At 41.5% G+C, this 22,855-nt stretch overlaps 1 protein-coding gene across 1 annotated transcript; it reads left to right on the top strand.

The window, feature by feature from the left end:
• hprt1 (hypoxanthine phosphoribosyltransferase 1) lies at window positions 1-22,590 on the top strand. Its single transcript, XM_069893603.1, has 9 exons — window positions 1-73; window positions 913-1,019; window positions 7,956-8,139; window positions 13,814-13,879; window positions 14,882-14,899; window positions 16,756-16,838; window positions 17,250-17,296; window positions 19,781-19,857; window positions 22,357-22,590. Exons 1-9 carry the CDS (start codon window positions 50-52, stop codon window positions 22,402-22,404), a joined length of 654 nt encoding a protein of 217 aa, XP_069749704.1. The 5' UTR covers window positions 1-49; the 3' UTR covers window positions 22,405-22,590.
• The last annotated feature ends 265 nt before the right edge of the window (window positions 22,591-22,855 follow it).

The following is a 22,855-nucleotide window of genomic DNA, read 5'->3' as shown; positions in this document are numbered from 1 at the left end:
TGGGGTGGTTATTGGTGGAAGTGCTGGGTGCCGTGACGACTGCAACGGCATGGCGGCATCAAGTTGCGTTGTGGTGAGTGTGGACGCGGTGCGACCCCATCTCCGGGGCCCTGCCCTGCAGACCCAGGCTCGGGGCATCCATACCTTCAACATCTCCTCGAAGCTCCAGCAGCCGAGCCCGGAGTCTCGGCTGAGCCCAAGGGCTGAAGGCCACGCCTGTCCCGGTCCGACAGCCTAGGGTGCGCCACTTTCCCCTCTGACTCGGTCTGCGGCCGGGCAGCGATTTGATGCCGCATTGGTCAGTGTCCGGGCGAGCTCGAGATGCCCGGCGCCTCGTACCCGCTGCCTGCACCTCGGCCACTGGGGCCCCCCGGCCCCTCTGGGGCTTGCAGTGGAAGAGACAGAATGGTGTCTGATGCCGAACTCTGTGCTCCATGTGCCGTGAGGCGACCCCCTCCTGTGAGGCGAGTTCTGCTTTTGGTTCTGCCATGCATTTCATTAGCAAAATTGTGTGGCTGCTCCAGCGGCCCAGGTTCGATCCTCATCTCTGGGGCCGTGTGGAGTTTCCATGTAACTATGTGGGTTTGTCCCTTCTCCTTTGGTTTCTTGCCACGTTTATTTGTGGCAGTTGGCCGCTTAATAGATTAATGCGAATTTTAGAGGCCTGAGTAAATTGGTGGTAGGGAAATTTGTTTGTATTTGGGATTAATGGATGATTCTGCGAGCTAGCATTGACTCGATGGGTCTAAAGCCTGTGTGGGGAAGGAAATATGGTTATTCGGATAATATTTCTTCTTTCTCACAAATCCACACACGAGACCTTAATATCAAATTTTTTTGAAGACTTGCATATTTTAAACTTCCACAATGATGGGAGCTGCCATTAATATGGGTATATTTTGTGCTTTGCAGATCACTGATGATGAACAGGGCTATGACCTTGATCTGTTTTGTATCCCTAAACATTATTCCAACGATCTGGAGAGAGTATTTATTCCTCATGGTTTAATCATGGACAGGTGAGTGGCCTTTTGTCTGAACAATGAATCTTGAAGTAAGCCCTACATCTGATAGGAAGCTTAATTGTGGGATGGATTTAAAATAAACTAGATTGTATTATTTAAGAAAAGGTTGGACAGGTATATGGATGAGAAGAAGATGGAGGGTTATGGGCATTGTGCAGGGAGGTGGGACTAGAAAGGGGTGTTTGGTTCGGTGCAGACTAGAAGGGCCTAATGGCCTGTTTCCGTGCTGTAATTGTTATGTTAGATAAGTGAAAAACAGGGTGGCCTTGAATAGTGTTAGGGTACTTAAAAACACAACAAATCAGGCAAAGAGGGAATATGAAATATTAAATGGGATTTATGAAAATTCTAAAGCATTTTGGGTATGAAAGAGGATAACCAAGGAAAGTCTATTCTTTCTAAAGCTGGCCTGATGTTAGTTGTTTTATATGGGCATTCAATACGGTGTGAATGTGGCTACTGCTGCTTTTCCTTGGAGTTCCCTACCACAATATTCAATGTGTTTTATTTGTCTGGCATGGGAATCCAGCATTGCCTGCCCATTATAATTGCTGCATATTTGGACTTCACACCGCCTATCTTTCAAGGAAAAGTTCTAACACCTTTGATCTCGACAATTATGCTGTTGTCAGCATGGAATGTCCTGCAGGCACTCAGAGATGAGGACTCAATGGATACAATGGGGTGTTTCCCTGAGCAGAATGTCCATTTCATCTGGCTGAATGCCTCATTGCCAGAACTCACAAACAAGCACCAGGACTTGGTTGATGGTGAGAGGGAACAATCCCAGGCGGATCCTTTCTATCTATATGACTGGCGCGTTGCCCATTACGCACGTAGTCCCCGAGATAACTACAGTGGAGTTGAGACTAACCTGCCACTACAGAATGCAGATTTGCTAAGAGTATGGAGAAGAATGCATGGGTCCTTGTCACGGTTCTTCCCTTTCAGCAGCTTGGCAGAGGACACTCTGATCTACAGGCTGTTCCTGGGGACACACACAGTCAGACATTAGTCAAAACTGCTGGAAGACTATGAACTTGGTTAAAGACACACTTTGGTCTCTCCAAAACATTCGAAGATGTTGGTGTGGACATTTCAGGCTGCAGGAATACGTACTGAGGGACGCACTGAATCTTGGGGCACCAGATGTGTGCAATTCAGGGATTATTTGGGGGATCAGAGGTGGAGAGGATGAGCAAATTTAAATTCCTGTGAGTCACTATCTCAGAGAATCTTTCCTGGACTCAACATCCAAATATCATTGTGAAGAAAGCATATTAGCACCTCTAATTTCTCAGGAGTTTGTGGCGATTTGGTGTGACGTTAGAAACCTTGGCAAACATCTTTGGGTGTTAGATTGGACCCTTTTTCATTCCTTTTTGTGCTGATGTAAAACCCAGCAAAGTCCAAATATTCGCTTCATTTGTTCTTCATACAGTTACAGCATAGGAGACCGAACAACAGTTCTGGACTCCAGACCCCCATGTGTGTCGAGGGCAACAAGACGGGGATATTTATACACTACAAATATGTGTGTAGCTGGTATTGCACATTATCTTTAGCAGTTAGCAGTGCATCATGTTGTCTTAGCAGTTGGAACCTTGGTCAGAACCTTGCTAGGCAATTAATCAGATATTTCCCTCCCTGGTGTGCCTAACAATACCTCCGTGGTGATGTATTTTAATACAGTTTAACCCTTAACTTCACATTCCTTTTTTTTTAAATCATTTCGTAACTAGGATCAGTCAGTTGGGAGGGTACAAAGTCCTCTTAAAACAGCCACTTTTATTCTTGAGTAGGGGTCAGTTGTGGAGACCAAAGGCACTAGTTGATAAGGGGCAACAACATTGCAAAAGGGCAATAAAAGGACTTCAAACATCAGGATACCATAATGTAATACCACACCACCCCATCCAGCGAAAATACTACCCAAGGGCCACCATCCCTTTACTGAATTAAAACCATGCTGGTCACTCCCAACTTTTCCAATTTGGTGTAGCTCCTTCATAATTTAGTGGGACAGGGATGTGGGGTTTTCCAATTAATCTGAGATACATGTGCAGCATTCTTGTGTGATAGTTCACCCCGTTCCAGGCCCCTAAATAAATTTCCAGAACCAGAGTAAGTAAGGTCAAACACCTGTATTGCCTTGCAAAGCCTGAGTACCCATTGCAGCAAGAGGCACAACAAAGCAGCTTGTCCTGCCGCAAGGGAGTCTGCCCTCACCTCCAAGGTACAGCGATACAGTTATTCCCAACTTATGACCTAAGTGACTTGCGTCCATCTGCACATACTCCATTGACCAACCTATACAAACCTACTCCACAAACTAACCCTTCCCCATAACTCTCAATTTTTGTTCCATCTACATGCCTTTTTCAGTCTTTTAAGGGCCCATATTATACCAGCCTCCACCACCACTGCTGGCAAAGCATTCCAGGCACCCACCACTTTCTTTTTAAAAAAAAAACTGGCCCTGGATGCCGCCCCTTGGCTTGCTGCCCCTCAGCTTGTACAGATGTCCTCTGGTCTTTGCTACTCTCATCCCAAGAAAAAAATGTTTGTTGTAAATTCATGCCTTGTGCATTCATAACCAATTAATTAATATCAATGATCAGCAGTGATGGTGCAAAGATTGATTCATGTGGCATAGCACTTATCATAAACTTCCTCCCTTGGCAAGTTTATTTCTTGCTGCAGTATTATTTTTTTCTAGTGTTATGTTTTTTTCCTCCTTGGATGTCACCTCTGTTTATTTGCTGTCCTTCTGTTAGACCACTCCACTTCAGCCAACTCTTTCGTAATTCTGTTGTCGTGTCATTTATCTAAGGTAAACATTTATTTCTGACTCAAGTTTCTCTTGATGTTTTGCTCTAAGATCATTTATTAAACCAGCCTCATCACCCATTCCTTGGTTGACTCCATCATGAATGCTTTGGAAACTTGTACCAAATGCACTCTCTGAATTTAAATTAAATTTCAATGCATAGCACGGTAACAGGCTCTTCCAACTCGTGAGCCTGTGCCCCTAAAGAGAGGGAGGAAACCGGAGCAGACACAGGGAGAACGTACACATTCCTTACAGACAGTGGCAGATTTGAACCCTGGTAGCTGGCACTGTAATAGCATTGTGCTAACTGTGCTTCCCACATGAAGGACATTCCCAAAGGGATGAGGCCTGAAACATTGACCACTTTTGGTTTTCATGGATGTTGCCTGATTGCTGAGTTCCTTCAATATTTATGTATATTAAACACATACCTGTTAATGATTTCAGGCCTCTCATTACAATGCAACTATAGCTTGGCAGAGGGGTTGGTCTACAAGCTACTGCTATCGTTTTCTGAAGCTTGGCTCTCTCACACGCGTACTTAAATTATCCCTTTTTTACTGGATGGTGGTTAATATGCCATTCTTTTAAAAGAGCAGCTAGGATAAGCCTTTGCTTGTCCAGTGAGCTTGACTTGTTAGTGGTTGGAATATTGTTGGAAGGGATTGTGAGAAACACAATTTACCAAAATTTCGATGGCCTAGGACTTTTTGAATATAGTTAGCATTGATTTGTGCATAAGAAGGGAAAGGCAGTGGGTGTTGCGTATGTGAACATTAGGAAGGCCTTTGACAAGGTCCCACATGGTAGTTTCATCTGGAAGGTCAGATCATATGGGATCAAAGGGGAATTGGTCCATTGGATTCAAACTTGGTTTCATGGAAGGAGATAGAGAGTAGGAGTAGAGAGATGCTCTGATTGTGTACCTCAGGTTGGAACTGGGTCCACTAATGCTTTCCATTCAAATCCTTAATATATTAACTGGATTGTTGTCTATATTAAATAGATTTGCAGATATCAAAGTTGATGGTCAAGGATAGTGTGCAAGGGCGTCAAAGTTATGAAAGATCAAGATCAGTTGGGAAGCAGGACTATGGAGTGTGAAATAGAATTTAACACATTGCACCTTCGTAACTCAAGCCGGGCCAGGGTTTGCACAGTAAATAGTGGGGCCCTGGAGAGTTTTGTAGAACAGACTTGGGGTACATGCATAATTCCTTTAAAGTGGCAACATGGATCGATAAGATGGTGAATAAGGTATTTGCTATGCTTGCCTCCATTGGACGGCTGCAATGTTGACGCCCAATGATTCAGCTGTACAAGGCATTGGTGAGACCATGCATGGATAATTGTGCAGTTCTGGTCACCCAGCTAAAGGAAGGACATCAGTAAATTGGAAGGGGTGGAGAGGAAATTCACCAGGATTTTGTTTAGCCTGAGAGGTTGGATAGGCTGGATCTATATTCCCTGGAACAGGGGTGGGCAACCTTTTTTTTAAAAAAAAAACTCCTGTCCACCTTAAATATTCCCTATGCCATAGGTGCTCTGTGATTGGTAAGGGATTGCTTCAGGTGGTATGTGTGGGTAGGAAAGGTTGAGAACCATTGCTGTAGACCCAATTGTTACTGAAATATTTTGCTTGAGAAAAATTGTCATTGGCCCATTTCCTTTGGAGTTATAAACTGCACATAATGAGATATGATTAAAACTTTTTTAAAAACTTTCTACTCACATACCACTGTTACGAGTCCAGAGGACCCCAAAACCCAGCAGCAATAGATATGCACCAATACAAAGGGTTACTTAAACAAAAGTTGCTTTTAATTATCTTTGAACATGAAAACAGAATCAAACTTGAACTTATCTCTTAACCCCCCCCCCCCCTCTAATTCTAAGTGCACATGTGTGTATAAGTTTAGGAAAGTTCTTTACTTCACAGTCCACTCTCACTGGTTGCAGGCAATTCTTGTACTGTGCACAGAAGTTAGCATTAATAAAGTTCACCAGGCTTTGGTGCTAAACAGATAGTTACCACTCAGGAGTGTTCTTGTTGGTTTTCAGAGAGAGTTTTCTTGTTCCAGGACAGCCACTCCAGTATCTTGCTGTTGAAATTTTCCCCAGATGATTACCTCTTTCTTTCAGCACAGAGTTCCTTTCTGTTTAACCTATTCCAAGGGAAACACCAGACAGCCAGTCCTTTCCTTTGACCAGGCTGTCTTCCAAAGCTTGCCAGCTTGTCCCTCTGGAACCAAAGTCTGTCTCTCCCCTCTCTCCCACTCTGAGAGCAAAGCTGTTCTGCTGCTGCCTGCAAAGATCACCTGCTCTTCCAGACGCAAACTGTTTTCCAGTCAAATTGCTACTATATGTTGCTACTTTGTTGCCTTTTGCAAAATAGCAGTCCATCATGGAAGTCTCAGCACTGCAAAACTCCTGCAAAAATTCTGTGTTTTAAATTGTTTGTGTGTGACCTGCTCTAACAAATCTTTCCCAATTTATCTCCCAAACACCTCTATATACTCTGTCACGCCACCATCAGCACTTGTGGCACAGGAAATACTTAAGGTGGTATGTGAGTTTTAAATAAAAGGTTGCCCACCCCTTCCCTAGAGCAAGAGGATGAGGGGATCATCTGATCATTTACAAAATCATGAGGGGTATGGATGAAATGAATGCTCATAGTATTTTTCTCAGGATAAGTAATTTTAAAATTAGAGGGAAGAGGTTTGAGGTGAGAGGGGAGAGATCTAAGAAGGATGTTGGAGGCAGCTTGTTCACCCAGAGAGTGATCCATATCTGGAATGAGCTTTTGGAAGAAACCCTGGAAAGGGGAACAACACCAAAAAGATATTTGGACAGATTTATGGATACGAGGGGTGAGGAAGAAATATCCCAAATGCAGGCTAAATGAGACAAACCCAGGCTGCTGCCTTGTTTGGAATGCGTGAATTGGGCCAAAGGCCTTTTTCCATGCTGTATGGCTCTGACATTGAAAGTTTAGATCTTATCAATACATTCAATATACTTAAAGGGATTAAAAGATTAGATGCAATAAAGACATATCCTGTTGCTGAGGAGTCTGGAACCAGGGTGAATAGTTTTGAGTGAAAGGGTAGGCCTTTTGGGAATGAGCTGAGGAGAAACTTTAATTTGGTGATTGTGAACCCTTGGAGTTTTCTGACCAAGATGGTAATAGATGCTCAGTTATTGTGTGAACATTCAAACAGAAATGTCAAGATATGAAGGGATAAGGGGTAAGAGCTGGAAAATAACACGAGGTAGAAGATTACCCTTGATCATCATGACTGCTGGAGAATGCTCGTATTCAATATATTTTTAATTTAGAGATGAAGCACGATCAAAGGTCCTCCAGCCCACAAACCTGTGCTGCCCAAACTTATCTATGTGACTAATTAACCAACTGACCCGTACATCTTTGGAATGTGAAAGGAAACCAGAGCACCTAGAGGAAACTGGTATAACCATGGAATATTACAGTACAGAAAAGGCCCTTCTAATCTGTACAAAACTATTGTTTATGACTTTCGCCCATGGTCATAGGGAGAACATACAAATTCTTTACAGATAATGGTGGATTTGAATCCAAGTTATTGGCGCTGCAATAGAGTTGCGCTAACCTTAACAGTCAATTGCAATCATTTTGTATTCAAAATTTCCTGGTCATTATCACAGTTCAATTTGCTTTCGTTAAATTGATTTTTGTGTTTTCTATAATAGGTTATAACACTTCCATTGGCAAAAGTATGATTTGGGGCAGACTCCCTCAGGATGATGGTTGCTATGGAAATGCTAATTGCTCTCCTCTTAACTGCTGCATTTCTTACTTTGAAATGCATGGATATTTTGTGTTGATTTTGCACCAACCACAATTGCATTCTAATAGAATCTTGCAGCATTTGAAAGGCCCTTCAGCCCAATTAGTCCATGCTAACCAAGTTGGCTTTCTGGGCTAGTTCCAGAAGAAATGTGGAAGGACTTGAACTTAAGAACAAAAATCATGGATATCTTCTAATGCTGTTTTAGTATAATCTAATGTTGATTGCAAAAGATGCAAATTAAATTTATTTGTTTCTCCACAGGACTGAGCGGTTGGCAAAGGAAATTATGAAGGCAATGGGAGATCATCATATTATTGCCCTCTGTGTACTCAAGGGTGGTTATAAGTTTTTTGCTGACCTTTTGGACTACATCAAAGCCTTGAATCGCAACAGTGACCAGTCGATCCCAATGACAGTAGACTTCATTCGCTTAAAGAGTTACTGCGTAAGGATTTCTTATGAACTTTTTAGTCTGTGTCTTAGTCAAATGCACAACTGCTAATAGGTAGTTACAGTTGGCCCAGTAATTTTTGTTTCATCATTTAATAGATTTGAATGCTACTTTCTCCACCTGCAATTATTGTACATCACTAACCTCTCCTGGGAAATGTAGGGAAGCATTTTTTTCTTGAACTCCATGGTGAGGATGCTTGAACAGTGTCCTGGGGAAGGAGTTGACGCACGTCCAAGTCCAGCTCGTCTGCTCTGTGTAATGGTCTTTTGAAAGATGGAGAAAGAAAAGGAAGACTGCAAGCCTGATAGCCTCATGCCGAAAACAGCAGATGCTGAACATGCAAGAGGTTCTCAGCTGGTCAGTCATTCTCCAAGTTTTGTTTACTTGCCGCAAGAGAAGGAATCTGTGCAGCAAGAAAAAGTCATCAGCCAGAAACAGTTAACATTTTCTCAAGAGTTGCCATCTGAGTATTTTTCATATTTTTTAATTTCACTTCATCAAACATTACTTGTCAGTAAAATGCTGGAATCCATTATGAACCAATAATCTATTTATTTCACCTGTATAAAGCATTGGGTAGACCACATATGAAGTATTGTGTGGAGTTCTGGTCGTAGGCAGGATGTGGCAGCTTTGGAGACGGTGCAGATTAGATTTACCAGGATGCTGTCTGGATTTGAGGGGATAAGGAGACAAATAAAAGGAACCTTTGAGGTATGGGGAGAGGTTGGACAAACGAGTTTTCTTTGGAGCTTCGGAGACTGAAGGGTTACGTTATGGCGGTGTATAAAATCATGACAGTCTTTTTCCCAGGTTGGAAATGACAAATACTAGAGGGCTATGGATTTCAGGTCAGAAGGTGAATGTTTCTTTTTAAAATATTTATTAATTTGATAGAAAGAAATATTACATGTATATGGTTAGATATTAATTGTATAGATTTTTATACATAAAATACCATACAGAATGAGTTGCATATCAGTTATACATTGTCTTATATAATTTTGGAGAAAAAAATCTTTAATGAGAATTTCATCGCATATTCTAATATTGTGATTATCTAGAGAAACCAATCTCTTCTAGTTGTCAAAAAAAAGATCAAAAGAAGGTGAAAGTTTAAGGTATATTTTTAAACAAAGTTGTAAGTGCCTGGAGCACACTGCAAGGGGTGGAAGTAGGGATAGTCATGTTTGAGGCATTGAAACAGGTACTTGAACAGGCAGGGAATGGAGGGATAAGCAATCATGTGCGTTGCAGTTTTAGTTTAATTGGAGCATCGTGTTCAGCGCAGACATGGGGGCCAAAGGGACTGTTCCTATGCTGTACCGTTCTATATTCTTGATAATATATAATTCGCAATGTGTCTAATAATTTGTTAGTTTAAGATGATGGGCCCTTTGCTCCATGTTGGTTCTGCCTGGTGTACCTGTCCACACTTATCCCACTTATCTGTATTAGGCCTGTAGGCTTGTACCATGGTAACTCCAGTTCTTGTCTCATTGATACTGAAATGTTAGAATATCTGCTGTGTTAGAAAGTACATTCCAGATGAATTCTTTCTTCAGGTTCTCCTTAAATCCGTGGAATTTTCTATTCTACAGAATTTACCTCCACTTTAGGTATCCTCAAGCTGGGCAATAGAGGACAAGAAATAGAGGCAGGAAAGGGAGATTTGGTTCCTTGTGTCTGCCCCACTATTGAGTAAGGTTATGATTAATCTTCCTGCACTAACCCTTTTATGGCATAGTGCAGGCCTTTTGACCCACATAATTTGTTTCCCTAATATTCTATAATATGGGGGTGGGGGGGGGGAAAGGAAAGGGTTTTGCTTTGTGGGGCTCAAATATCAGGACAGTTCTGTTGGAACTATGCTGGGACCAGAGTTCTAGATAATCAAATCCTGGCAGGGGTCTCAGAGGAGAGCCTTGGAGGAAAGAAATGGATTTGTAAAGGGAAATAGTAGATAAGCAGTTAAGAACATGTTGGGAAAAAATGAAGACAGCACTGAGTATGTTCCTGTGTATGAATGGCAAAGATAGGCAGGTGCAGCAATTTATTAGAAGGCAAATGGCATATTGGCCTTTATTGCAAGAGGGTTGGAAAGGACATCTTGAGGAAGGGGTCAGACTCAAAATGTCAGTTATATATCTTTACCTCCTATGGGTGCTTCAAAACCTGCTGAGTTCCTCCAACATTTGTATTTTGACTTCAATCACAGCATCTGCAGACATTCATGTTTACTCCAGTAGCAATTTTGTCCCCCTCTGTACCTGAACACCTCAGCCACATTTGTTAATTAGAGAATATATTAGAGGGCATATGAACTCGTGCTGAGTTCTGGCACCCTAGCTCCATGCTACTCCTGTTTTTTTTGTTTCCCTAAACTTCTTGCCAGTGCTCGGTGGTGCATTCTGGTCGCTCGCTAGCTCCTGAATCTGGCCACATAATGTATCCCCGTTCTGGCTGCACACCTAATCTGACCAATCCTGTATATCAAAGAACAGACTTAATTAGCAGGATGAAGGTCCTCTTCTAACCTGCTGCATCACACCTTCCTCCAACCATGAAAATGTGAATCGCAAAGGCAGACATCCCTGAAATTTACCACCTGAAAAGTGACTTTAAAGAAAGAGTAGGAAGATCAAGACCTCAAACCTGGAGCAAGCATTGTGACCGACTGGACAGCTGATGCTGGTAAAATACCATCAATGCATGGGAAGGATGTAGACTGATATCAATGTCGTCTCGCAGGCCAGGTATCCAGCACTCAGTAACATTGGGAATCCCCACCAGTCTCCTGAAACACTTGGAGTCAAATTGTCACAGGAGGACATTACTTGATGGACATCAGAAAAGATTCAAGGATGTACCCAAATAATCCTTGAAGAATTTCAACAATTCCAAATCCTGGCAACTGGTCCAGGGCTGCACGAAGTGGAGAAGGTGCATTCAGGATGGAGTAGATAAACTCAAGCTGTACATTGAAGACACACAGGCCCCATGTCATTACTGTAATTGAAACAACCCCACCCACCCATCTATATTTTCCTTGTTGCTCTGATAACTGCCATCGAATGTTGAAGAGAATGGTTTGATTACTGACATACTTTCCAGGTGTCTGGTCTGTGATCTGAAAGCATATGCAAATACCAGATGAGAATTTTAATAAATCCAAATATGCAGTTTTGAGACCATCAATTCATTAATGTTCTTCAGGAAGGAAATCTGCCCTTGCCTGGCTCCTACATGCTCTCCACATCCACTTGGATGTCATAGTCACAGAGAGCATAGAAACAGGCCCATATACTGCACCTCAGTACATGTGACAACAAGCTTGAACTGCAATGGCAACCTTCCTTGTCCTCCACAAAAACCAATTTTTGTCAACTGCAGACTTGTCAATCATACATTTCATCTTTTGGATCCAAGTTGTCAAATGTATATCACAAACATTGACGGTCTCAACACTGATCACCTGTATACCATTGCTTGTTGATTTCAAATCAGTAAATCATCTTTCCACCTAACCCTTTGCTTCCTGTCACTGAGACAAATTTGGATCCAATTAGCTGGCTCCCCTTGGATCCATTCTTGACTGGCCTAACATGCAGGATATTGTCCAAAATGGTATTAGCCAAGACTAACTAATCTTAGCCACCTCCTCAGAAAAATCTAAATTAAAGGTGACACCAGATTTCCCATAATATCATGCTCACTTTGTAATCAGCCACAGTCTTTCCAATGTTCATAACCCTATTCCTTGGTATTTTCTCCAGTAATTTCTGTACCACTGCCCTGTGGAAATGTGAGCATGTTTTTCCATACAGAATGGTAATAGCTGGTAGTGAAGCCAGATGGAATTGATTGTGTTTATTAAAAAAAAATAATTGAATTGGAATTTTGGATATTAAAGTTTTTGTCATTTTAGAGGAACAAAGGGGGATCTTATTGAAACCTATTGAATACAGAAAGGAATAAACACATGTCTGCAGACACCATGGTTGAAGTAAAAACACAATGCGGGAGAAGCTCAGCAGGTCCAACAGTGTCCTTTATATAGCAAAAATAAAAATACATAACTGATGTTTCATGCTCAAGCCCTTCATCAAAGTATGGAAAAATGTCAGTAGGCATCTGGAAAAAGAGTAAGGGAAGGTGTGGTCACAAAGGCTGGAGGTAATAGGTGGAGCTAAGAGGAAGACACAGCAATAAGCAAGGGGAGGAGGGATGGTTGGGTGAATATAGCGGGAAGGGGGTGGAAGCTGACGGGGAAGGGAAGGGGGGGAAAGGAGAGCAGGTTAGCAGAAACCAGAAAAGTTGATTTTAATGCCATCTGGTTGGAGGGTGCCCAGTCAGAAAATCCGGTCTTGATCCTCCAATTTATGGGTGGTCTTGGTAGGATAGTACATGAGGCCATGGAGAGTAAGTATGGGAGTGGGATGCAGAACTGAAATGGTTGGCCACTGGGAGATCCCTCTCACAAGATTGAGAGGCATAGATGGGTGGACAGCCAGCACCTCTTTCCTCAGGCAGGATCAGCAAACACCAGAGGACATGTGTACAAAGTTAAGGGAGGGAAGTTTAGGGGAGACATCAGGGGTAAGTTTTTTTTACACAGTTGTGAGTGCTTGGAATGCCTTGCCGGGGATAGTGGTGGAAGCTGAAACATTGAGGGGGATTTAAGAGATTCTTAGACTGACACATGGATGAAAGTAAAATAGAGGGTTATGGGGTAGGGACAGTTTAGTACTTTTTTTTTAGTAGGCTCAATATAGAGAGTTGAAGGGCCTGTACTGTGCTGTATAGTTCTTCGTCACTGGTGCAGACAGAGAAAGGTGCTCAGTGAAACGATCTCTGTCTGCATTCAGTCTCTCCAATGTAGAGAAGGCCATAAAGAAAGCACTGGATGCAGTACCTGTAAATCAATCATGTGGATACATAAATGTTGCTTCACTTGAAAAGCTTGTTTGGGGCCCTGAACTGTGGTGAGGGAGGAGGTGTGGCCACAGGGGAGGGATGAGTACACAAAGAAGTCACGGAGGGAGTAGTCCCTAAGGGAGGAGAAGGGAAGATGTGTCTGGTTGTGGGATACTTTTGTAAGTGCTGGAAATTTCAGAGGTTACTGTGTTGGATCCAGAGGCAGGTGGGGTGGTAGGTGAAGATAAGGGGAATCCTGGCAGGTGAGCAGGAAATGGAGGAGATGCAGATGAGGGCGGAATTGATAGTGGTGGAGGAGAAGCCATGTTTGTGGAAGAAGGCAGACATTTCAGAATTCTATTCTCTTCTCGCAATTTCTCCATCTCCATCTTATCTGTTCCCAAGATGAGGTCTTCCAGTCCAGATCTTCTGAAATGTCTGTATTGATTAGGAAGGGAATCAAGGTTTGAGAAGAAGTCAGCAATGATAGAATGGAGGGGTGAACTTGATGGGCTGAATGGCATAATCCTGCTCCTACGTCTTGATTTCTTCAGACACAAAATCTTGTGCCGTGAAGGCTTATGATCAGTCCATTGCATGAAGCAACATTCTTTCAATGAGGAAGGTTCAGATGGAGCTGAGCCAAATGGTGGACAATGCTCAGCATAGATGAGTTGGGCTGAAGGGACTGTTTCCTTGCTGTACATCTCCACGACTCTAATGCAATCCCATTGCTTTAAATTTGCAGAATGATCAGTCAACAGGAGAAATAAAAGTGATCGGTGGTGACGACCTCTCAACCTTAACTGGAAAGGTTTGACAATGTGTGCATGAAGCATGTGAAAGGAACGAATGTAAGAGGATGATGGAAGGTGGGGAGACGAATGAAAGCGTGGTTGGGGGATGAGGTGAAAGTTGCTTTATGTTACCATGTCTTTGACTGTAAGTGCACCAGGCCTGCTCATTAATCTTTCAAGCCATCCAGTAGGGAAACGGGCCATTCAACCCATTATTACATCGGATTTGACCATGATCAGTGGTGCCATCTGGAACAATGTTGGATTAGATTTATTCAATTTACTTTTAGAGATGCAGCACAATAATAGACCTTTCCAGCCCATAAGCCCGTGGTGTCCATATACACCCATTCATTAATTAACCCGCTAACCCTATACGTCTTTGGGAACCAGAGCATCCGGAGGAAATCCATGTGGTCACGGGGAGAATGTAAAATCTCAAAGGCAGCACGGAGTAAAATCCAAATATGCAGTTTTGGAAACCCAGATCGGTTGTCTTTAGGTGCAGTGGAAAGCTTTGTTTGCTGTGTCAGTCAACAGTTGATGAGTTGCCGTACTTCAGCGCAACCTTGCAGTGGGGGCCTGCAAACACCAAGCTTGAGCCTTTCTTTCGAACTGCCTGCCCTCCAACCAATGTCAGACTCCTCCAACCCTGGTTCTCATTTCTCGAGATCCATCACATCCTGTGGACTGGTAAGAAGCCTTTGCCGCACAGCAGCACTGACAAGATGCAGCGGGGCACTAACCTGAGAAGAAGCACTGTGGATTAGGAGCATGCACATTGTTTGACAGACAGTTAGATTGTGGATGGTGCTCATAGCCATGAAGTTAAATGGGATAGATTAAACTGTCCACTGCACAGAATGGACTTCTGTTTGAGAGGATGTCAATGGAATTGCAAAATTTGTGTCTGCTTTTGGTGGATGATTGCACATTTCCAATGTTTACATATGCAAAGAAAAATTAAATGTTTCTACTTTTTTTTTCTTCCTCTCTTCCTGTTCATCCCTGGGAGACAGAATGTATTAATTGTGGAGGTCAGTTCACTTTTCTATTCTTTTGATTTTGTGAATGAATGTTTTAAATTGTGCTAGTGCTTGCATTGTTTCTCTGTTCATATTCACCTCGACATTCCCAGCTGTTTTCCAGGATGTTACTTGCTGCTTCAAAACACATTGTAATGAATAGAGACCATCTGGGTAGTAAGTCGTCTTTGGTAATTTTTCTCTTCAAATTTCTGAAGCTGTGCAGATTTTGATTTGGAAGTGATTTATTACAGGTTGCAAGATTAAAACTCTGGGTGGTGCAGTTTAAAACTACCTGGGGGGGTGAAAGCAAACATGGAGATGATTTGTAAACAGAGACTAAAGAAAAGGTATAGTTTGTACTAATACTGAGAAGGTAAAGAGCAGATTTATTAAATATTTTCCAAAGGTAAAGAGCAAATTTATTAAATATTTTCCAAAGGTAAAGAGCAAATTTATTAAATATTTTCCAAGTTTCAATAGTGAATGATGAAAATGTGATTAGTGTTAGAAAAATCAGTGACTATTGGTGAATGGAGTGAGCAAGCAGAAGCTTTGCTTTCTATTCTTCCTTCAATTTTCAATAACCTGTAGCACCTTAGACGATTGCCTAGGAACAGAGGAGGTTAAGGTAAATACAAAAGTTGGATTCAGTGGCCAAAGGCTTGGTTGAAGAGATCAGTTTTAGATCTTTAGAGGAACAAAGAGAATTGGAGAGAGGGTTTTGGAGCTTGGGTCCTTGGAAGGTGGGAACCCACCAGTGGTGATGAGTTATGGATGCACAATATGGGTGTTTGCAGGAGCAGAGGAGACTCTGGCAATGGGAGGGAAGCAGTGGCAGAATTTTAACCTGTTTTAATTTGAAACTTAAGATTGTAGGAATGAATCTAGCTTAGTTGTGATGGGAGACAGACCAATCTTCATCAGTGCGTTCACCTCAAGTTCAGTGATTGATGAGTGTTGGAGTAGCAAGAAGGTATGGCAGAGGACTGGGGATGACCTAGCAGCAGATGAGCTTGGTCCTGGTGTTTTGGTTCATAATGCTACTTTTATTAGGATATAAATTTTTGAATATTTTAAAACTTTTTAGACTGTACATGTAGTCAAATACAAAATCATTAGAGAAATTTATGCTGCATTATGGTTGTAATCCCAACCCTCGAACCCCCCCCCCCCACCCAAAAGACCATGAAAAAGTGTGGGAGAAGAGAAACAGAAAGATAGAGTGGAAAAATAAGAGATTGCTGGAAAGCGCCATTCACTCCACAGATTTCAATTCGTTTTTTAACTAATCTTTGGAGAAGGTTACAGTGGATGAAAACTGAAGAAACTCAACTAAAGATTTCCACCTGAGACCTGTAAATATGGTGTCCATATTTGCAGAAATATGTCATATCTATTTCTTGGGTTGTAAGTAATTTCTGCATTCCAGTGTGCCAGTCTTCCAAGTAACTGCACTACAATTTCTGGCCACTGCCAATGCAATTTTAACAAATTCAATTTATATTTAGATAATTTCAATTTTGGTCTTATCCCCATTATATTTTCCAATTAAAACAATACTGAGTTTTGTGGAAATAGAATTCCAATAATCTGTTGGAGAAAAAAATTTCTTAAATCGACCCAAAATAGTCTCACTTTGGAATATGACAAAGTCGGGTGTAAGGAAGTTCCTATCTTCTCGTCATATGTAAAGCATTTATCTGATGAGTCTAATTTTAACTAATTTCTGTGGTGTGAGATATAACTGATGCAAAAAGTTGTATGGTACTCATCTTTACATTTATTGAGTTTATCATACAGTCCTTACATAAATCAGACCAGTTTTACTCATCAATACTTACATTTAAGTCTTATTCCCTTCTTAGGATATTATTGATACAGGCAAAACAATGCAGACCCTGCTAAGCATGTTACAAGAATACAAACCCAACATGGTGAAGGTGGTGAGGTAAGCCCAGAGTTCAAACAGAATAACATTGAGTAAGGTCTTGGTGATACAATTTGGATATCCGCAAATTACCCTGATGCTGTGTAAATTAATTGGTCATTCTGGCTGAGCTAAGTGGCACAGTTTTTTATCAGCTCACTGAGCATTTGAGGATTCTACTTCACCTGGTTTGTTGTAACAATGGCTTATATTTTTATTCTGTCTCTAACATTAATTATCTTCCATATTTTTTATGCGTGGAGAGTGCTGAGGAATGCTAATGAATAATTCTGAATCTTTTGTTTGTCTTGAATGGTTCAAACTAGAATGAGACAGACAAACTAATGGTCCAGCTTCTTGTGGGTTTCTCCAGTAGTTAAATGTGTCTGCAGGTGTCCTTGCAGCATTCCAATTGTACTCTCTTTTTATTAGTCTGCTGGTTAAACGAACTCCACGAAGTGTTGGATATCGACCAGATTGTGAGTAATGTGTTGATAATATCACTATTTTCACTATAACTGGTATTAAACACTGTCTCGAATGATCGAAGACATGAACCCAATTCCCAGGCTTTTGCTCTTGTGGCAAAGTTTATATACTTTTCCTTAGCTGGACCTCTTTTCAAGGGTACATGTAAATCAGGTATTCTTTAAATGTTAACCATTATTCATTTTCTGCCTGATCTTTCACCATGGGTTCCCAATCTACAAGGGCCATCTTTTGAATTCATATTTAAGACCCACATTATAGATTGAACCAAATCAGTTTCAATCTTAATATTAAATTCTACCATTTTGATGATATTCTTCCATGAAGGTCCCACTGTTACCAAACCTCACCTGATCACTTGAGCAGAACAAAGAATTGTTGAAGGAACTCAGCAGGTCAGGAAGCATCAATGGGTAGAAATGGTCAGTCACCATTTTGAGTTGTAACCCTTTATCAACGCGAAGGTAGAAAAAGTGTAAATATGCACCTCAAGGGTAAAAAAGACTGAGTGAAGGGGCCAGAGATGATAGGACAGAAGGTGTGATGGATGGAGGGAGAGACAGATAGAGGGCAAAATCATTAGGAATGAGTGGGGAGGGGGATAAGTTAGAGAAAGAAGAAAAAATGAATGCAAGAGTGGGTAAAGAAGAGTTAAAAATAGTAGAATCAGATGGGGCGAGGGTTTTATCTAAAATTAGAAAACCCAGTGTTCGTGCTGTTAGGATTAAGGATGACCAGGAGGAATATGATGTGTTGTTCCTCGCCTTGACGATGGATGTGGCTGACATGTCACTGGAGAAGTGGTTGGGAGAGTTGAGATAATTGGCTGCAAGAAGCCACATGAAAGTTTACACAGCGTAGGTGTTCAGCAACATGGTCACTCTGTGTTTGGTCTCACCGATTTATAGAGGAGACCACACAGGGTACACCGAATGCATACCTAATCAGCCATTTCTTCTGTCTGCCTCATCCATTGTCAGGGTGAGGTGAAGCATAAACTTGAGGAATAACACATTGATTCCTTCTGAACAGCTTTAAACCCAACAGTATTAACATTGGGTTTTCTGATTTCAGATATCCCCTATTCCCATCTGATTTCAATTCTTTTACCTACTTCTGCACTCAATTTTTTTTCTCTCCCCACTTTTCTTCCCCATCCCCCTTCCTAATGGTTTCTCACTCTCCCTTCCTCCACCTCGTACTTTCTGCCCAATCATCCTTGGGTCCCTCCCCCAGCTTCTTTCCCCCTTTATCTAATTTTATCTTAGACTTTATAAAGAGTTCTAACTCCACATTGACCCATGGATACTTCCCGACCTGCTGAGTGCCCCAGCAACCCTTTGTCTGCTCAAGTTTCCAGCATCTGCAGCTTTTGTTTCTCTAACCCGTTTCCTTGTTGATTGTTGATGAGACTAAATTAGAAAGGAGATGTCAGGGCAAGTTCCTGCCCCAGAGAGTCGTGGGTGTCAAGAATGCATTGCCAGGGATGGTGGTGGAGGTTGGGATACCAGGGACATTTAAAAGACTCTTAGCCACATAGATGCAAGAAAAATAGAGGGTTATGCGTGTGAGGTAGGGAAGGTATAGATTGTCATTTTGGTTTATATAGATTGGTATGACATTGTGGGCTGAAGGGCCTGTACTGTGCTGAAATATTCCATGCACATTCTATGTAAATTAGAACTGCATCTGTGAATTCATCCTCTACATGACAACTGCTCACTTCCTTTGCTCACATATGGAGTTTGAAGCTTCTTTAATCACAGGGACTTGCCTTTTCTGTCCCTCTATTGATGTGCAATGTGCCTAACGTTACCTTGTCATTGGACGATGAGAATGAATATTTCTGCCCATTCCTGTTTCACCTGAAGTAATTCAACCTCTATTTCCCCAGGTGATGATAGTTTATCACAGTGTTTTGTTGTCCTGATAATGACCCTTTATCCCACATTTCATTATCAAGGCTGCCACTTGATTCTTATTGTCACCCTTGCAAGTTTAATTCTCACTGATCATTTTGTTTCTGTGGCTTGAAGGTCGTACCCATTCATTTTTAAAAATTTCTGGCATTACTCTAATATTCTGTTTCCCTTTTTCCCCAATTCACACTGATTTTTGTCCTCTTATTTACATATTTTCTCCCTTTCCACCAGACTCCAGTTGACACGGGTCAATTTGCTACCTTATCATTCGTCTTTCAGTTTATAGATCCCTTTTCAAGCCATCTCTCCATTCCCCACGTACTGTCACTATTTAGTTTCAAGTATTCACCTCTACTCATTTAATAATTTGGTTTAGGATCAGGATGAGATTAGCTTGGGAATGGTGCCATTTATTCATTATGTTTTGACAGCTTCAGACCATTCACTAGAGAAGGTTGGGTTCTGGTCAGAAAGTCTTTATTGCCACTACCTTGTTAAATGTACTCCTTGTCACTTGCAAACGTTTCACTAATGGAAGACCATTTCTTCCAGTTGTTGGTTTTGAAGTTCCTGACAAGTTTGTGGTTGGATACGCACTTGATTATAATGAATACTTTCGGGATTTGAATGTAAGTAAAGCCAAATTCACATCTGGAATATTTGTAGCTTCTCAAATGTATTAATTGTTAGAAATGTGCAACGACTTATCAAGATTTACCCAAAAAATGTGGGTACTGGAAATCAAACCTTAAGATAAAGATGCTGGAAAGACTCCTCAGCACCTTCCAAACCCATCACCTCTAGTAGCTAGAAGGACAAGGGCAACAATAGGATGGGACATTTATTGGCCACACCATTAATTCCCTCATTTCTTTGAACTTGAGAAAGTGTTTATTGGTTGCAATCCATGTGATTGCAATGTGCTTCCATAGTTGGGATATGGGGTTCTAGATTTACACCAAGCAAGCTGGTTCAGTCCTTACCTCTTTTGCTATCTTTATTGATCTTGCGTATTCTCACTGTGACTTCATCTGTGGTTGATGGAACTAATTTGCCAGAAGAATGTAATATGCTTACTTGAAACACAAGTCTTTCTGAAGCTTCATTGGAACAGATTACACTCCCACCCCCCTGAATTTTGTTTTCAGACTCTGGAAATGTTTCAGTGAAAGGAGCAAGGTGGGTAAACAGCAATTATGGTATCACAAAGGCATTTGCCATATTGGCCAGAGCATAGGATTGTGGGGATGGGAAGGTGGTGCTTACATCAGGTATGTAGAAAACATAGCCAGCCTATGGTTGTTGTCACATTTATTACATTTAAATGAGATATCCATATGGATATAGATCAGTACGTGAATTACGATCTTGTGGCTATTACAAATACATGATTGAAGCAAGGACATGATCTGGGGTTTAGATGTTTAAAAGGGATAGGATGGGAGGTAAAAGAGGGGAGAGCAGTAGCATTACTGGTCAGGAAGAGCATCACAGCTGTAGAAAGGGAGGATGCTGTGGAGAGATGGTCCACTGAGTCAGTGTGGGTGGAAGTCAGAAGTAGGAAGGGAGCAATCTGTACGGGGATTAGTCCATAGGTCCATAAATAGCCCTCAGGACACTGAGGAGCAGATAAGCAGGCATATTTTGGAATGGTGCAGAAATTACAAGCTTTTTGTAATGGGAAACTTCCCAAATATTGACTTGCACCTCCTTTCTGCAAGAGGGAGAGATGAGGCAGAATTTGTCAGGTGTCCAAGAAGGATTGCTACACCAGCTGACTATAGGAACTCGTACTGGATAACGAACCTGATTGGGTGACAGACCTCTCAGTGGGGAAGCATTTAGTTGATTATGACCACAACTCTCTGATCTTCAGCATAGCTATGGACAAAGAAGAAAAAGTCAAAACGGTAAAGTGTTTAATTGGGAAAAGGCTAATTACAATGAGATGAGGCAGGAACTTGGAAGAGTAAATTGGGAACAGATGTTCTCAGAAGAAAGCACAGAAGTAATATGGAGGATGTTTAGGGACAACTTGCGATGGGTTCTGGATAGGTTTGACCCACTGAGATATGGATAAGATTGGAGGAAAATGGAACATTAACTGAAATAGTTAAGAGTTCAAATTCATAAGATCTCTCAAGATTGCATAGATTCATAGGATAGTTAAGAACTTCATTAGTTGGGGGATTGAGTTCAGGAATTGAGGTAATTTTGCAGCTCTATAAAGCTCTGGTGAGACCACTCCTAGAATATTGTGTTCAGTTCTGGTCACCTCATTACAGGAAGAGTGTGGAAGCTATGGGGAAAGTGCAGAGAACATTTACCAGGATGTTGCTGGATTGGAAAATATGTCTTGGGCAAGTTTAGCTGAGTTAGGATTTTTTTAATTTTTATTTTTTGGAACAAAGAAAGATAAGTGGTGATTTAATAGAGGTCTCCAGGATTGACACAAAGGTAAGGTAGACAGCCAGCACCTTTTTCCCCAGGGCAGGAGCAGCAAATACCAGAGGACATTTGTATAAAGTGAAGGGAGGAAAGTTGAGGGGAGACACAGTGTGGGTCACTGGAATGCATTGCTAGGGATGGTAGTGGAGGCTGGAACAATAGGGGTAGGGATTTAAGAGACAGATAAGCAAATGGATGAAAGAAAAATGGAGGGATATGAATTAGGGAGGGTTTTGGTTTATTTTGGTAGGAATATATAGGTCAGCTTAACATTGTTGGCCGAAGGGCCCAAACTCTGCTGTAATGTTCTATATTAACTAGCCCCAGCAATGTAAAACTGCCCTTCATTGCTCATTTATTTGGGTACTTCTTTATACATGACACATCCGACCAAGTACAATCTAGAAATTACTGAGTCTTGTTTAGCTATTTAATTTTGCTCTGAATTTCCTGCCTGCCTCAATCTGAAAGAAGAACTTCATCCTCCTCATTTGTATTGTTGGTTTAAAAAAAAATTGGGTCATAATGTCAGACTTCTCCTCTCCTCAACATCAACTGCTGGTACAAATTTAATCTCAGCTTTTGAGTTGAGTTGAGCAGAACACCATTTCTTTACAGGTGGAAAATGGGTGTCCCAATATTGATTCCTGTTTTTTTTTTCCCTGTTAATTCACTTTCAGCATATTTGTGTAATCAGTGACAAGGGAAAAGAGAAGTACAAGGCATGAGATTCGTGATATATGGATGAAGGAATGAAGATATAAACTGAAACTTCCTGAAGGCACGCTCAAAGACCCTTGTCCTTTTTGCTGGAAATGTTGGTGTCTGTCAACTCGATATTTAAATTGCCCATCATGAACTTAAGAAGTGTTTATTTTTGTACTGTAAAACATAAAGCCAGACTCTATCAACAATTTGTGGTATTTCATTTTGTAGATGAATTGGTATTTTCAAGGCAAGAAATAGAGCAGGAGTTGGCCCACTGAGCCTGCTCTGCCATTTAATGTCATCATAATGATCTGGTTGCAGACTTTGCTCCACCTTACTTCCAATTCTCCATTAATTCTCAATACAATGCAAAAGTCTGTCCTTGATCTACTTCAGGAGGCAGCCTCAACTGCTTCCTTGGGTAGAGAATTGGAAAAGTGGTGCCTCCTCTATCTAAAATCCATTCTGCCA

Source organism: Narcine bancroftii, chromosome 8 (genome assembly GCF_036971445.1).
Source record: "Narcine bancroftii isolate sNarBan1 chromosome 8, sNarBan1.hap1, whole genome shotgun sequence".
NCBI lineage: Eukaryota > Metazoa > Chordata > Chondrichthyes > Torpediniformes > Narcinidae > Narcine > Narcine bancroftii.
This window is presented reverse-complemented; position numbering and strand designations above follow the sequence as displayed.